Source organism: Sparus aurata, chromosome 5, assembly GCF_900880675.1.
Source record: "Sparus aurata chromosome 5, fSpaAur1.1, whole genome shotgun sequence".
Taxonomy (NCBI): domain Eukaryota; kingdom Metazoa; phylum Chordata; class Actinopteri; order Spariformes; family Sparidae; genus Sparus; species Sparus aurata.
This window is the reverse complement of record NC_044191.1, coordinates 24,719,210-24,736,906: the sequence shown is the minus strand read 5'-3', so window position 1 is coordinate 24,736,906 and position 17,697 is coordinate 24,719,210. Positions and strand designations below refer to the sequence as shown.

The window sequence follows — 17,697 nt, the reverse complement described above, 5'->3', positions numbered from 1 at the left end:
GCACCAAAAAGGAGAAAGGTATGTTATGAAAATAGAAATGATCAGAAAACTAGTGAACTGCACAAAGAGTTTAGTCCCTATATCATCATGTGCAACAGGTAGTTATTATATTTATAGGAAATCCGGCTTAAGTTCGCTGTGTAGCATCACACAAGGCTGTTCTTGAAATATTTATAATAGTGCACATAACGCATCCGTTTTCAGCCTAATTTGACCTCTGAGGAGAAACTTTTTTTATTTGGTCGAGCGACTGTCAAACGTCAGAGGTCACTTTGCCCTGTCTCCTCTCTCACTCTCTGCTCCTCATATCTCTATTTTCCAGCCCGGAGGAATCCTGGCTGCTTCACCTCTTATCAGCTCCCTGCAGCGACACACGGAGAACAGCCGTGGCCTTGTAAGGGACTGTGCTGCCCACCACAGGCTATTATAGGAGGGCAGGCGATAAGACTGGCCGTACATAAAACCCACCCCAGCATCACACCTCGGCTGGGAGTCCACGTACGATCACTCAGACATGGTAAGTCAGTCAGCGATGACTTAAAAAGAAAAAAATGGACAATTTTGGAATCTATTAATGTGTTTTTATTAGGTAATTGTGTATTATTTTTGTGTCTGAATTAGTTTTTTGTAAAACTTCTCAGGCAAGTAAGAAGGCCTCGAACAAGAGACAGAGGGGAGGACAGAAGGCTTGCTCCAATGTCTTCTCCATGTTCGAGCAGTCCCAGATACAGGAGTTCAAAGAGGTACAGCAGTAGTGCCCTTCTCCAGCCCGGACACAGCTCTTTTTCTTTCTCTCTTATTTCTTGGAGGAAATTTACAGATGAATCTGCTTCAATTTACCTTCATTCGTTAACTTAACCATTACAGGAAAGGTTGATGTGACCTAATACACAAACTGAACAGATGATAAGCACACATTTATTGCAAATTTTAATTCCTGCATGAGAGGACTACAGTTTGTTCATTTCAACCCAAAACACTGAATTAATTGTTTCACATTTTATCAATATTCAGAAATAAGCATCTGCCACAATTACCCTGGTCTTTTGTCAAAAAACAGCTCTTAAATGAAAATAAATGATTAATGCAACAATTCTCCGTTAATTTACAACAATAGTGAATGAGGGAGAACTTCCCTTTTAGATGCAAATAAATAGAATAGAATTACTTTAATGATCCCAGACTGGTAAATTATTTAATAAAATTTAAAATAAAACGTTGATGTACAGATTTTTACAGTGCAAATATTACACTTCCAATTCACTGGCAATGATTTGTATGCCTAAATCAAAATATTATTTAACCCTTGCTAATCTTACAAGTCATTGATAGAAAAGAAAAGGCTTAGATGTAATTCAACAGATTCTTACATTTAGTCAAGGAAAACATTATCATTGTGAGCTGTGCAGAGTAAAATACCTACATTTCAGTATTTCTATCATAGTGACTAATAATCAGTCTCCCTGCATTTGTAAAAACGTGTATTCAAAAGAAAGAAGTTTTAAACAATTTTAAAATCTAAAATTTAAAGTCTATTTCATCTTTTATCTCACTCTTTCTATTTCCGTTTTGATTTAATTGTCATTATTATTGCTTGTGCTTCATCCTACAGGCTTTTGGCTGCATTGACCAAGACAGAGATGGTGTTATCAAAAAACAGGACCTGAGGGAGACCTACGGACAGCTGGGTATATTCTTCACTTTTGAATTTTAATCTCTTTAATATATGAACTTATGAATTAATAGGTGTAGGCTCTATTGATGATGACCATGATGATGATGTGTGTATGTGTGTGTGTTTGTGTACCAGGGAAGCTTAACGTCAGTGACGAGGAGCTGGACGGGATGTTGAATGAGGGGAAGGGTCCCATCAACTTCACTGTGTTCCTGAGTCTGTTTGGGGAGAAACTGAATGGTGAGAGCCTCTCAGATCCAATTATGATCTCATGAATCTTTCAATTTTCTCTGATGAACTTTTAGAAGATGCTCTGTGATGCCTTGTTTCCCTCCAGGTACTGACCCTGAAGACACCATACTTGCTGCTTTCAAGCTTTTTGACCCCAATGCGACTGGCTTTGTGAACAAGGATGAGTAAGATCAGTTTTATTACTTAGCATTCACGTTAGTTTGTTAGTGACATTTTTTATCCTCTCCCCTTACACTTGTTCTCGTCATGTTTATCCAGGTTTAGACGACTACTGATGAACCAGGCTGATAAATTCACAGCAGAAGAGGTTTGTCTTTTCTATTTTTATAGTCACAGACTCTTAAACTATTCTTTAAGATGATGATTTTCACCAGTCACTTTATAACGCTTCAGGTGGATCAGGCCTTTGCTCTCGCTCCCATTGACCCGACTGGCAACATCGACTACAAGTCGCTCTGCTACATCATCACACATGGAGATGAGAAGGAGGAATCCTAACAAGCACTGTAATCCTACAGTGTAGTCGGGTCATCTGAACATTATGATAACTGGCTGGTTTTCATCCAGCAACATGAATGGCTGAACACATGATTCATTTAACCTCAGCTGTTCAATGGTAATAAATGCTGCAATTCTAATGGTATTAATAATTGGCTCATTTGTTTGTATGCTGTTGGGAATAAATTATTGGGCTCCTCAAAAGTTTCTTTGTTGATTTCAAATGCTAATTTTGTTCAGCAATGCTGTTTATAGAATAAGACTAAAAGCTCCTTACCATTGCTGTGTTCTCAAATAAAACAAATTGACATCAATCATAGAAAAATGACCTATTCTTGATGTTAACTGAAATTTAACTCATCAAGACGTGTACAGAAAAGGAGAGAATAACAGAGTTTAAAAAAGTAGCTGGTCATTTTAAACTCACAAATAATTGTTCAGTCTTTCTGCTTATTTGAGAGAGTGACAATAATCATACTGAAACCTTTTCAAGACCAATTGCATAAACTCTAGAGCCATGTATCCGCCCATTATAACAGGCCACAGGGCTACCAAACCAGCCATCGCAGTCGGAGTCCATGGGGACATTTCCAAACATTTTGTGGCGAAATAACTATCTTAATCCAAATCATGATTTTTCCCATCCTTATCCAAGTGATTTTGTACAGAAACCTAACCAGACCATAAGCACAGTGTCGTGACACGGGACAAACAGAAACTTGAAGCTAAACAAACATCACGATGCATGAAGAAACATTTTTACTTATCTATGGTTTTGCAGATGTGTATTTAGCTAACTAGCTAACTCAGCTAAATTATTCGGATGATTTTTGCACACAACTATACAACAATGATGGCATCAGTCCATCTGCCATATGCCTTGATTTGTAACTCAATGCTGATGGCACAAGCACAGTGAGTAAAAAAAATAACTGGTTTGCAGCAGCAGATTTGTAAAAATGGTGGCTGAAATAAAATGCTGGGAATACTCCACAAATCAACAATGTTGAGCAGGGACCTTTTGAGGGCACAATTAATGTCCCTGGAACATTAAGACCCTGGTCCCTGTGGTGGAAACGTGCTGAGCTAAAGTTCGTAGTCTCTGAGTGCAGCTCCTACGATGGAAACGTGGCTTAAGATAAATAAGACAAAGTAGTTCCTTCTTGGTTGGTAAGAGACTTGAACGTGAAACTAAATTTTCCCTGGACTACATGTGAAGGCACATGTGACTATTTCTAAATACTTTACAGATCAGTAAAGAGGACATCAGTGGTTCCCGTTCACAGAGGCATCTCTGCTGTTCAATTCTTTTGAGAGACTGTCGCCATGGATACAACAACAAACACCTCCATAAACTCCACGGCCACATTTTCCTGCTCACACAGCAAACAGCCCGCCAACAACAGGAGTTCGAGGAGGAGTTGGAGTGAAACTCTGCAAGGCGTGCTTCACTCCCAGCACATTCTTGCAGAGTCGCATCCAAATGACTGTGAGTTTATGTTTTTGCCTTCTGAAAATCTGTCGTCCTCCTGGCAGAAATGCCTATTGCATCTGGAGCTGCAGGCAGGGTGGATGTAGGAGTAGATACAAGCACAACATGGACACCAGATGGACTGAAGAAGAAGACCAAACCTGCCAACAGGAACTATGACTCCTATCTGCAACGGTGGGTTGGATCACTGCACATGTGCTCAAATGTAACAGGTATTTTAAATGTAACAGATTCACAGTGTTCTGCATCAATGGTGCTGTGACTTTTCAGTGAGCAGAGAATTTACTGTGTACTTCACATTCAAGGCACATCACAGGATGGCAGAGAAGGAAATTCCACATCCTAAGATAGCTCATAGTAATTTGGTTTTATCGTGTTGCTTTTACAGATAAAATAAAAGCTGTTGTTAAAGGCCCGACCTATAATAATGTTTGTTTATCCCTGTTATTGAGAGGACCAGTCATTCCCCTGTTTTCCTGCATAATTAAATTAAACTAAATTAAATAATGGCTACACATGAAGGAAACTAACAAAAATAATAAGCTAGCTCATTCTCAAATCATAGCCTTGAATTAACACAATAAACTGTGCGGTAACTGTTTTGAGCAGAATGCAAAAGATCTTCTGCAGAGCAGCTTTATTGGCTTTTATTGCTGAGAGATAAAAGCAGCTCAGCGTCTGAATCAGCTGCAGCCTGTTTGACACAGATGTGAGGCACTGATCAGGCTCATAAATATTTGACTGGACCATTAGTTTCTCCTGGCCAGTTCAGTAAGAGACACAGGAAGTCACATTTCAAGGAACGCTGCGACACACACACACGGGCTGTCATCATTGCAGATGAACCGGACTCAGCTCAGTTTCTTGGCAACTGCATGTAAACTTCTTTAAATTTTTTTTTTTTTTTTTTGCAGATATCAGGAACAGAGAAAGAAAAACAAATCCAACTTGTTGCAGGTAAGTGCCGCCATCATAACTGATAACTGGTTTGGAGGCTGTCAGACACAATCTGCTGATGTGACAGATGTTATTCATGTGATCAAATGACGTTTGTTTTTACACGGGGTGTGCAGGACAACACAGATGTGACTGATCAGGAGAATGATGGTGAGGAACGCTGACAACTTGAAACGTAAGAAAGTGCATCAACATTCACACGGTCGCAGTGAGTGAAGTCTGTTTTTAATTTGCTTTTAAGGGACCAAAGAGGGGAACCCAGAGGAAAATGGCGGCGGTGAGGATCTGACTGCAGGAAAACCATCCAGTGGAGAGAAATCTAAAAAGTCTCTGCTGTGTGTCGTCCTTTAAGGGCGTCCCATCTCGTGTGGGCATCTAATGAACTGGGCTTTCACACTCGACCTTCTCATGCATTATTTAAGTGCCAAACCTTTCAGTCTCTTGTGTCCACGCTTTACCTTTGTGTGGAAAAAGTGGCGATGGGTCAAGGGTTACCAAAAACAGATTGCAAAAAGTTTCCCTTCTTGAAAACAAAGCAAAATGTCTATCAGTGTTAAACTCAATAGTCTAAGATTGTTAAAACCAGTTGTCCTTGACTGGAAATTGTGTTTCATACATGCTTATCAGTGTTAATTATGTTGCAGTGTAACGCTGCAAAATCTAAATATATAACACAAATATTTAAATACTTAAATAATGATTATCGCAGTATTTCTCTCTTTGGCTCTGTCAAACATTAAATAATAAGGGAGGGATGAAATAGTGATACCACAATACATCATATCCTTTCCTCTTGCATTACATTATTGATACACTGGTGCCAAGTATTGATATTTTTAACAAAGCATGCAGGCGCTCAGATACACAGGATAGATTCACCTGTCAGTTTGACTTAGCAGAATATCAACTTCATGACTAAATGACTGAAGAACTCCTATATTACAAACAGACCAAGCTGGCAAAACAGAGAAAAAGGAGTTTGGTGATCAGAGTTAAAGGTGTGTGAGTGAGCAGGTACATTCGAGCTGCTGTGGATCGGGGCGGAGCAAGAGTTGTTTTTTTTTTTTAAATGGACAAGTTGCACTCTGTGTGTGTTTAAGACACCAAGCACAGAGACTCTATTTTTCCATTTCAAATTCTGTGACAAAGACACCACAATGCAGTAAATGAACACATAATTGCTTTTTGCATTTTAGGCGGTATGTTTCTTCTTCAGTTACACACAAACAACGTGATGTATTATTAGATAATCTTCTCTCAAGTTTAACAGAATCGCCATCTTGTGAGCAACATCTCGTACGAGTAGTGTATCGTGAGTTAGACTGATTCCCACCCCTATTAAACTCAATAATATGCCGTGTCATTTTATAAAATCGTACATATACACATGCAGAATCTTTTTGGCATTGAGTAATCACACTGTTGGTGTTAAAATTGTAAACAAAGATTTATTAAAAAATAAAAATAAAACAATGAACGGCACATGAATGAGTCAACTGACTGTGAGAGAAGGGCTGTCTGATATCGCCGTGTTGGCGTTTTTCCTGGTCTATCATCACTAATGCTCCTGGACCAGCTTTGCAACGGACCACTCATGTTTTGTAATGATATTGCTTTGTGTCTCTGGGAAAAAGAAGTGAAGTTATCTTTTCTAACATGTGTTCAACTTTGTGAAAGTATTTATTTGAACCCAAACCATGTTTTCTTAAAACCTACAGTGACAAAAAACTGAAAAGTGGAAAATAATAAATTAACTTAGTGTCAAATTATAAGTGAACAGTATAAATATATGTTTCAAATGTGATTCAAACCCACCTTCCTACACCTAACATATTCAGCCATGACACATCCCTCCAGATATGGATTTGAATCATTTGAGAGGATGGTCCAAGACCAACACGGCAATATCAGATACCCCTGGAGTAGAGACATTCATGGATCCAGTGTTTTTCCGCGATCACACATTTCATTCAAAGCATTATCTCAGCATTATCATTCAATCAAAACAGTAGCCACGGTATCTTCAGCAGCAGTTAAAACAGAGAGCTCAGCTCAGCTTCTCATAAAGTTCATATTGCACTTGTGTTTGCTGTGAATCACTGAGACTCTCCTCCTCTTAGCTGTACCTAAGGTTTCACATTGTGTTTTAAGTCCACTTGGCAGTACTCCCCTGAAAGGTCCAGCTAATGGGAACGTACTGGAGGAGAGTGGCCTGTTTTCCAGTGGACATTCTCCAAAAACAGGGATCTGTGCAGTGTGCTGTGGGAGATCTCAGTCACTGTTGCTGCTGCTGTCCTCTCCCACCACCATGCTGCTGTACTGCTTCTGCTGCTGCTCTTTAAACGACTCCTTCACCTTGGCTCTCTTCAGGCCTCCATCCCTGCAGAGATGGACAGGTGGAGACGGGGACAAACTGAGAGTGGTTCCCAAGATTTCACTCTTCAAGGTCAATTAATATCACTGTCAAGCTGAAAGGCCGTTTGGGTGTTTCATGTTTGACATTCAGTTAAAAGGCCGCGTGTGCCTCTGTGGAGAATCATGTCTCTGGAAACTGTGGAAAGATTTTCACTCACCAGCTGTGATATAATGATACAATTACTGTATATGACTGTGCACTATGGGTTGGTTTCTGAATCGCAGATTAAAGGAACATTTCAACCCAAAATCTTGAGTCTCATTTCAACAGCAGCGTCTCTTTCCAGATGAGACTCGTGACTAAGCAGGATCTTAACACCAATGGCCTGAGTTAGCTAATCTTTCATTCATGAGTAGATGCACGCTTCCTTCTGCTCTGTGATTTGATGTAATTTGGTAGAATTAAAATTGTTCCTATACAGAAGTCTTCACAGCAAGGCCTGCGGATCATCTTGAGCAACCGGGTCATGATTTCACCCCAAGACGAGTGCCATCTAGCTCCATTATAATCAAGAGAAGGCAGATGTCTCTTAAACTCTCTAAATCTCAAAAACTCAGCAACTCACATTAACAATCAAGATGGATAAATAGCAGCACATTACATATTACATATTTATATGTATAAATATATATGTATGATATAAGCCTGGATCAAGTCAGTTCTGACCAGAAAAAGTTAAGTAAAATACTCCAGAACAATTAAAAAAAACAATCAATATAAGAAAGTAAAGATCTTACCACTGGAGATCTAGCAGGCCTCCCTGGTGAGCGATGGCTGACTTAACTCTGTTGGCAAACTGGACAGCATCTTCTCCCTCCTGCCATTTTTGAATAGAAAGCAAAGTCAGCCCACCATGATGTGTGTACTATACATGAACTGCAGGAAGGGGCGGGGGCACACGGTTCAGCTCATGTCGTACTCACCTGTTGGTGCATGGCTGGCAGGTACCAGACGTTGCAGACGAGGGCCCAGCTCGTCATCATCCTCAGCAGGTAACTGACCATGCTGTACTTGGAGCTGTTCCAGAAAGCATCTCCAAACTTTGGGTCGTACTAGGAAACGTAAAAAAAAAAAAAGTGTAAGTTAGGAACTGTTGTTTGAAATATGTAAGCCAAGGGTGGAGCTTGATTGACAGAAAGGAACTAGGTACCTTAATGGCCACTGGGTATATCGTCGCTCCAATTTCAAAACTTCCCTTTTTAAACATCATGACGGATGTGTTGTTGACACAGGTTCCTGTGAAAACCAGACATCGGGAGATTAAAGGGAACAGAGTTGTGTGAGCTCTGTCCAAACCCACATAAAGTAGCTGCTCATTTGTCACAGCTCAGGGCTCAGACTGCCACCAGGCACGGAGCTAAAACAACAGCCCTCACTACATCTTACCTCTGATGATACAAAGACAAACATGAAGTAACTCCATCTCTCGACATGCTCACACTTACCCTCTGGAAATATCAATATGGGAAGCTTTGTCTTGTCATTCACATGATCCTTCAACCTGGAAGCGGCACAAAGAGGTAATGAAAACCATTTCCTAGCTGCATAAATATCTACATATTAAACCTTTGAAGAGTTTTTTTTTTTTTTTTCACATTTGGACAATACATCAAACATCTGGAACGAGCGTCTGGGGTGAAGATGTGATATTATTATATGAGGTACTGGAATCCAGACTGCATGAGTCACTGTTCAGTAGCAACTCTCCAAAACATATCTGTTCTTGTTTGGACAAGACGAGATGCAGAAACTCTAGAAGACTTCACTGCCAGGAAAATGCCAACCTCTCTCAATGCCAGGGCGGCCACGGAGAGAAAATACAGGCGAGAAAAGAAGTGCAAAGACAAGCCTGACAAGACGTGCTGGAGTGGAGAGCTCACCTTTTGGTCACCAGGTGGCGATCTTTCATCTCTGCTCTCTCAAACCAGACGTGAGGACAGGACCTCACCATGGCTCTCTGGAGGACTCCCATCAAACCTCCATGAACCTGACCCACCTGACAAACACATTGAGGCAATCATGCTAATTATGATTCCGGATTGAAAGTGACACAAATGTGTGGAAACGTCAAGTAAAAGAAGCTGTACCATAGCGTAACACCCATCGTTGCAGAGAATCACAATGTCGATAGGAGAGGTGTGATTGGCGACACAGATTCCTCCTTTTTTGGGCTTATTCTCCCTGTTGTTGCGAGGTAAGGACATGAAGTCAGTATCAGAGGTTATCCCTGATTCTTTGTTAGAAAGCTACGTGCTGAGGAGGCTTCCTCACCTGTTGTGATAGAGGATGGTGGCAGAGAGTCCGCGAGCACAGATCCTGTAGCACATCACATGGACCCACTCGCTGAGCCAGGACTTAATCCTAAAAACAAAAAACACAAGCACAGATGAGGAGGGAAAGGTTTCAAAGAGAACAAAAGTTAAAAACCGAAGACGACTATCATTAATTGGAATGGTTCTAATTTGCAGTCACCGCCAGTTTGGAAGTATTCCGACTGCAGATGTTCCGATGACCAACCAGGTGAGACCGATGCAGGCCAGTGTTATCCTGGAGAAAGAGGAACACGTTCAGTCTTTCATTTTCAAGCAGGAGCAATAAACTGTCATACACATACTGAAATAAGAACTCTATTCAGTATTCATTTACCTGAGAGGGGCGAGGATGCAGTATCTCACAAAGATGCCGAGGCCGTAGACAAGCGTCAGTCTCAGGCTGATGTACTGGAAATCATTGTTGGTGCGAGTCAGTAAGTTCCAGGACACCAGCTCCTCCGACGTGAACCGCTGGGTCACCTGAATTCACACATGAATGACGTGAAACGCAAAACCAGGGATTACAAACCACCTATCACCATTTACATAACAAATTGTGTTGTTTGCTAATTGAGTTGAAATGTACCTCATCCTCTATGATGCTCTCAATTCCTCTCCGGCTGAAATAGAAACAGTCACTGAGGCTAAAATCACCACCTACAAGTGGTTTGGGGCGACTGCGTCTAAGCTCCTCTAACTCTTTCTCCATAGAGCCATCTTCCCTCTGGATGAGACCTAACACACACACACACACACACACACACACACACACACACACACACACACACACACACACACACACAGTCAAAGTCAAAGTCAATCCTCTGATAGGAATCATTATCTGCATAGTAATCTGGATGATAAATCAGCCTCTTAGTATCTTTTAAGATTGTGTTGATAGCGGTCGAGGACGAAATGGTTTGAGTCAACGGAAGAAAAAAAAAATCGAGGTTCATTCGGGATCAGGAATGTGTTTCTTGGAAGGACGTTACATTCTCTACTTAGCAAGAATTACATAAAAAATAACATAAATGATTAAGATAAATTAAAGCATAATATCCTCCACAGCAAATCTGCTTAATCTAGGAATGTTCAACATGTGTCATTTGGCAGAACAAGATCATTTTAAACATGAAACACTGGCTCTGAGTCCAGAAGAGAGATGAGATAGTTAGACGTTTCTCATCACCACACATGACCTTTCACCTTTTAACCTGTATTACATAATAATAAGTGAATGGAGCTGTTCACAGTCTTGAGTAAGGCTGCACAGGTCTCAGAACAGTTAAGAGTTGACCTCAGCTCATATTCAATGTTATCTGATAACCCAGCGAACAAAGTCCAATCCCTGGATTTAATAACGAGTCAAGGCTTTTTAGAGCAATGTCTGCTTCAACGCTCTTCATTAAGCGCTTTTGCTTCTTCTATTCATCACCAACATTTATAAATGTAACAGTGACACACTTTGGACCTTGCAGAAGCCACATCTTGCTGACACGGCTAACGTCTTTATGCGTTACAGCAGTGGGATACCACCCTGTGCAGCTCTGTGGCTGATAAAGAGCAATTGCGTCCTTTGAGATAGGCGGTGTTCCCAGAGCAACTTCACCTTGTTGTGAAAGATCTCAAGTTAACAGAGTTGCGGTGCCAGACAGGGACAGTCCTGCAGCCCTCAAAATAAAACAATTCAACCTGCCATTCAGGGTCACGGGGTTATCATCCAACAATACAAAACGGCAATTCTGATCTGCACTGGTAAAAAAATGACTCTCAAGTCTGGGTGGTATCATTGCAACATGCTTGTCCTGACTCGTTGTAAACTGTCTTATGAAATCCAGTGTTGCAGCAGAACATATATCTGTCACCGAAGCCCCATCTTTCACAACAGAGGATATGACAACCGTTTTTCTCAAGAAGAGCACCCTTACCAAATGCAGATCTGTCTATCTTTCTCGAACATTCTTCCAAATGCACATGTTTTCCACTCACCATTAGACGGAGAGGCTTTGAGTGTTTGCTCATCAGCATGTGCCTTCTGGATCTTCAGAGTGGCCCACTGCAGGAGGACAGACAGGAGACATTATGTCTTATGCGTACCAGTGGATAACAATGTTCTCATTAGGGTTGGGTTGAATGGCCTTAAAGGAGACATAATATGCTCATTGTCATGTTGATAATCTTATTTTGGGTAACTAACAGAACAGGTTTACATACTTTAATGCTCAAAAAACACATCAGTTTTCCCCGTCCAGTGTACACTGTATTCAACTTCTGTTTGAAACGCTCTGTTTTAGCTCCTGTCTCTTTAAGAAGCCCCCTTCCGAATACCCAGTCTGCTCTGATTGGTCAGCTGACACAAGACCCAGCACCGCTAACAACAACAGAGCAGTTAGCAGTGCTAAATTCATTCTTACGTGCCACACGTAGACATAAATTATGCAAATGTGTGACATGTTGACGTATCGCAATGTCACAAAGTCACGGAATTAAAGGCGGGACTACTGATGAGGCGTTTCAGGAGCAGTGTTCTCTGTGGGAGAGAGGAGCTCCTGTTGGTGCAGACTTTGCACTTGTTTAACCTTTCCAGATCTTTTATATGCAAGAGAACCGATATAACACACTGACAGAAAGGGAAAAAAATAAAAGCATAATAGGTCTCCTTTAAATTAATAATGCAATACTCTTTGGCTATACACTGAAAGGAACTTTATAAATGTTAGGACCAGGAATATATCAAATATCACATAATTTTTGACCGAATACCTTAATATTGACATTGTGGCAATATTATAGGGATGACTATTGGTACTTTCAAATAATATTACCACCATCATATTTTTGTTAAATAATCAGTAATGTGGATATCATGACTAAGTGGGTTTAGGTAAGGACAAGTGGAACACCAGGGGTGTGACAGGTTCTAGAAAAGTACATCACTTTAATGTAGTTGAGTAATTCTACCTTTAAAAACCAGGAATAGACTTATGACATCACTAAAATCTAATATATTGTCTGATATCAAGATAATTATATATAGATAATCTGCCAGGAACATAATGAAAAAACAGTACCTCCAAGGTTTTGACCAGGATGGTCATGTAGGTCTCGGAGATGCCCAGTGAGAAGCCAAACATGGCTGGGATCATGATGAGGCCGACGATCAGGTACAGCCAGATCTTCATCGTCCAGAGGGCTCCTGCCCAGAAGTCCTCCATCTTCTCCACGTTGTGCCCTGAGGTGTGCAAGAACAGTCCTGTGGCTCAGATGTAGTGTCGTCCTGTAGTGTGTGTGAGGAGGAAAGGTGCTTTATCTCGTCAGGTATCCGTACTCTCACCAAAGTAGATCCATCCTGTGTGAGATACAATCAGCTGTCAGCACATGAAGGTCATGTCATCAACAAACTCAATGACAATGTGAGCAGAATAAACACCCCAGTTAATTCAATCAGGAGTGAAGATTCAGCAGGTCACGGCACGCTTCCGAGAAACACGCGCACATTAACGCCGACGACCACTATCACGTGTAATCCTGCCAATTTAAACAAATCCTTAAACGACCCAACTGTGTCAGAGCTCCTCTATACTTAGACCAGAAGACCGCGTGCAGGACTGCATTGTTTTTCTGCTTTCTACAACCACCAGCGGCTTTGTTTTCGAGTTCCACGGGTTCATCTTACCTGTCAAACTTAAGTCCATGTCCTTCTTTCCTGAGGAGTAACTCGAGTCAAAGGACTGGGCTCAGAGAGCAAACACGCCCATCCGACACTGGAACAAAGTTCACGGAGCACAGCAGCGCCCCGTGTGGACAGAGAGGGGAGTGCAGGCTGAACACTCACCTGCTCTTTCACCTGTGCTGATATCTGATATGATGTCATTAAACTGCTCTGCCATAAAACATATTTTACGCTATAAAATAACTACAGGTTGTTAAATTTCTTTGTACTTAATTCATTGTTAGGAGACAGAAATCCTTTTTCGACACCAACCAAACAAACACATCTACTGTGTGACTGTCACAACATCTCAAAATCTGTTGCATCTATTTAATGTTTCGAGCAAGACATCACAAAGATCCAGTCATGTTTTTATGACACTGGATATATTGCAATGATAACCTGTGTTTTGAATTTCAGAGATGAAGAAGCTGTGGTTCACGCCTTTATCACACACCTTGATTGTTCACGCAGCCTCTCCGCTTGATTCGACTTCAGACTGGACAGCAATCAGCTGCTTGGCTTTTAACATTAGGTGAGATAATAATAATCATCCCACACCTCTTTTAGCCTCTACAAAGTGGCTTCATGGTTGTTTTAGGTCTCATTGATTTACCCGTATGGCTCTAAATGATCTGGGGAAATGAGGACACACGGCTCCGTCAGTCAATGCCTTTTCCAAAGAAATACATTTTGATCTGACAGCATATCCTGATCTTTGGCCCTCATCACTCACTTATCACTCATTTTGTTGTTCAATCATTGTTCTCTCTGTGACACACTTTGTATTTGTTCTGATAAGTGAGTAAAGTTGTCATTATTATGATTAGAGCGGTTCTGATAAAATTCTATGCCTGAGCATTGAGGTCATAGTTGTTGCAAGTGTCGTGCTGGACTGCAAGTACACTCACACTTTCTATGACTTCAGGCATAATATTTAATTAACAGCTCGAAGATAAGCAACTATAGGCATCATAAAAGTCGAATTTTATGTCAGTGCAGTTGTGTTGGATTGTTTTATACTGCAAAGGTGAACCCAATAAAGTGGCTGCATTTTCAAATAATGGAAAATATCCAGCTCTTTTTACTAAGGAGTAAATACTGACCTTGGAAAAGACTTCCTTCCTGTACTTATAAGACTTCATTAAAGCTTATAATAATGCACCAAAATATAATAAAATAAAAACAAACATTCAACCATTCTTGACTTTGGAAATTGCAGACTGACAAAAGTCTTATTTCAGTAGTTTTTCTGGAGTTTTCCATGAGAGCAGTTTACTCATTAAGACCTCAGGAAATGGCTGAGAGCACCTGAAGAAGCTCCAAAAAGTATTTGAACCCTGTGATAAAAATGTTTTTAGTAAAAAAAATATAACTATTTATGCATTGAAAATAAAAAACAATCAAGACAAAATATAACTCTGGTCAACTTCATGTTCCCTGGAGCAGCAAGAATTTCATTTAATTAGTTGATCTTTTTTGTTGTTGTCATATAATAATTTTCAGTTTCTCTTGTCCTTTGAGAGCAACGACCACTATCAAAGCTGCCAAAACACTAATAATCCTCACCTGCAATTTGATACATTTTAGGAAACAGTTATACTGCCATCATAAAATGCCCCAAACCTGTCAGAAATGTTACTCACCACAACAAAGAGAAGCCTTTATGAGGAATGTGGCCACAGTCCCTCGGCGTAAAAACCTCCCTCTCCCACCTTGGACTCACAAAAGGTCCTGATTATTTTCCAGGTTCAGACATTTCACAGTCTGTTGCACATTACTGTAACTGGGGACTTCAGGGGGTCAGTTTGTGTAATGTCTCTGGGAGTGATAGGAGGGCAATTCGTTTTCAGATTGAACCTAAATCCAGAGAGTTTTCTGCTCCACAATCATGGATACATGCAAAGATAAAACGATATCACACTAGCCATGTGATGAAATCTATCTTCTTGTTAGAATATGTGATCACTTTGACAGGTGTGGGCAATAAAGTTGTTAATAAATGAGGAAGGATGGCCAGTCCAGGTAGACATTTCATGTGCAGCAAAACACAAACCAACAAGGCACTATTTGTCCTTTGATATCAGGGCGTGTTACTTCCGGTAATGCAGTGCTTGGTTGTTCAAAAATAGCTGTTTTTTAATCTTGGTATCTCGACACAAAGAGCTCACTGCTCATGTTGCATGCTGTTTTTATTGGGTCATGTTGGGGGAAACACCCCAGTATGGCCCATTAGTCATATATCTGTGTGGAACTGTGTGCTATCAGGGGTTTATGTTATTTTTAGCGAGGCACTAAACTTTCTAAAATTATGGTCTCCCTACTCCCTGAAGAGATTTCTAAGAAAAAAACTAACAAATGTTTCCTGGTTAAAAGCCTATACCTCATTATCCAGCGGTCTTATATGGACTTAAAAATGCTTTGTTTCTAAAATAACTCCTTCAGTCTTACATTTGGATCTACATAGATAGATTTACTCTACCTCCGTGTCTCCCATGGACGAAGACAAAGCACGAGGGAATGTGTCAGGTCTCCATTTAGTCACACGTAAATCTGCTCCAAGGATAAATATTAGACAACTGAACAACAGCAGTATTTACTAAGAGGGGCCCCCAGAGGACACGCCTCAGAAAAAGCCTTTAACACACGGTGCATTACAGTATAGTTCACAGGGTCTTTAAATGTTATGTGGAAATCATAAATAATGTCACACACAGGGCTATTCAACAGTGCACTCTAAACTTCAGAAAACACCTCCTGGGGATTTTCGCAGGTCTGCTTCTACAGAGAAATTCTTAACATCCAGTTTGAAAGAATTTCCTGGAATCAAATTTCTGGCTGAAACAAACTAATATTAACTGTGTTCGCAAAAATGTAGAATTAGAGCATGTCCTTGTGCACAAGCTGCAGCCGCATTATGGAACAAACAAATATTTGTCCCATGAACTTAAATAAAAGTGAAGAATGGATGAGTTTGCACAGGGTGTGTCTATTGTTTGACTTTTAGGCTTTTTCCCTCTGCAAAAATGTCACAAGCAGAACACAGCATGCAAAAAAATAACCAATACACATATTTAACAGGAGGCTTTTCCACAACTGTGCAACCGTTTTTCCTTCTATATTTGACCATGGAGCACTGAAAGGTACAACAAGGTCAGATAGCAGTTTATATACAATTACACAACTGTATGTTTGCTGAGGCTGACTCATTCTGCTACACAGCACTACTTTCATTTGTCAAGCGTAGATTTTTAAGTGACAGGTTTTTAGTTTCATCATGAAGCTGATATAGCTGCCATACAATATGCTCATATATTTAAGTCACGGCTACATTAGGACTGAGGAGGGTCATGTCATACCTTGGTTGCCCCTTTATAAAATTCAAAACAAACAATTTGAACTAGTTTCTTTATTTAAAATAACCTTTTTATCAGATATACATCTCAGCAGTGGCGTGCACAGACTTTTCGAAGGGCAGGGGCGAAAATACAGCGTGTTCTCGCCACTGAAAAGGGCACTTTAGCGTGCGTTTTGGCTCCCAAGAGGGCACTTTTGCCCGCATTCTTGCCACCCAAGAGGGCAGTTTATCATGTTTTAACCAGCCAAGGGGGCAGTTTATTGTGTTCTGCCAAGCAAGAGGACACTTTAGCGCGTGTTTTGGCTCCCAAGAGGTCACTTTAGTGCTCGTTTTGGCTCCCAAGAGGACACTTTAGCGTGCGTTTTTGATCCCAAGAGGGCAGTTTAGCGCACATTTTTGCCACCCAAGAGGGCAGTTTATCATGTTTTAACCAGCCAAGGGGGCAGTTTAGTGTGTTTTGCCAAGCAAGAGGGCACTTTAGCATGCGTTTTGGCTCCCAAGAGGTCACTTAAGTGCTCGTTTTGGCTCCCAAGAGGGCACTTTCACGTGCGTTTTGGCCCCTGAAAGGCCACTTTAGCACGCGTTTTTCAACAATTGGGCCACGAGGGGGTGGCGACCGCCTAAAAATCTTATAGACACAGGCCTTGAATACCTGTGAATTTATTTAGCTAGGAAGAGTATTCTAAGAGGACTAAAATGAGCCATTGTACATCATTCTACAATTTGAAATTATTTGTTAATTATGAGCAATCCTACAGACAGTGTTTTCCTTTAGTTAGCGACAAGCTATGTGCCCACTGGCAACTTTTGTTGCCACTCACAGAAATAAGCCCATGAACAAAAAAATATTCATCCCAGGTAAAAAATTTTGGGGGAGGGTTAATCTAGAGACTTAAATGATTAAATAATTATAAACATGTTTGGGGGGAAAATCATAAGAAATTTATGAAAATTGCCTCTTTACAGGAGGATTTGCATCAACCATGTCTTCAGTCAGAAGTAGCAGGAAGCAGATGATGTCTTGT

General features: G+C 40.7%; 2 protein-coding genes across 4 annotated transcripts; one reads left to right on the top strand and one right to left on the bottom strand.

Annotated features, from left to right (window-relative positions):
* The first annotated feature begins 461 nt into the window (after nt 1-461).
* Nucleotides 462-2,629, top strand: myl7 (myosin, light chain 7, regulatory). Its single transcript, XM_030416737.1, has 7 exons — nt 462-517; nt 642-743; nt 1,613-1,688; nt 1,811-1,915; nt 2,013-2,091; nt 2,186-2,234; nt 2,321-2,629. Exons 1-7 carry the CDS (start codon nt 515-517, stop codon nt 2,423-2,425), a joined length of 519 nt encoding a protein of 172 aa, XP_030272597.1. The 5' UTR covers nt 462-514; the 3' UTR covers nt 2,426-2,629.
* A 3,673-nt stretch (nt 2,630-6,302) lies between these two features.
* Nucleotides 6,303-13,415, bottom strand: agpat9l (1-acylglycerol-3-phosphate O-acyltransferase 9, like). Of its 3 annotated transcripts, none has more exons than XM_030416700.1 (14): nt 13,279-13,415; nt 12,674-12,951; nt 11,592-11,658; nt 10,189-10,337; nt 9,937-10,082; nt 9,763-9,837; nt 9,562-9,651; nt 9,378-9,471; nt 9,171-9,286; nt 8,736-8,791; nt 8,441-8,526; nt 8,214-8,342; nt 8,028-8,107; nt 6,303-7,254 (listed from the first exon to the last, which is right to left on the bottom strand). In XM_030416700.1, exons 2-14 carry the CDS (start codon nt 12,815-12,817, stop codon nt 7,146-7,148), a joined length of 1,341 nt encoding a protein of 446 aa, XP_030272560.1. In that variant the 5' UTR covers nt 12,818-12,951; nt 13,279-13,415; the 3' UTR covers nt 6,303-7,145. The 3 variants fall into 3 exon arrangements, with proteins under 3 accessions (XP_030272560.1, XP_030272562.1, XP_030272561.1); XM_030416702.1 differs by lacking the exon at nt 13,279-13,415 and adding an exon at nt 13,165-13,250; XM_030416701.1 differs by lacking the exon at nt 13,279-13,415 and adding an exon at nt 13,033-13,160.
* Between the last annotated feature and the right edge of the window lie 4,282 nt (nt 13,416-17,697).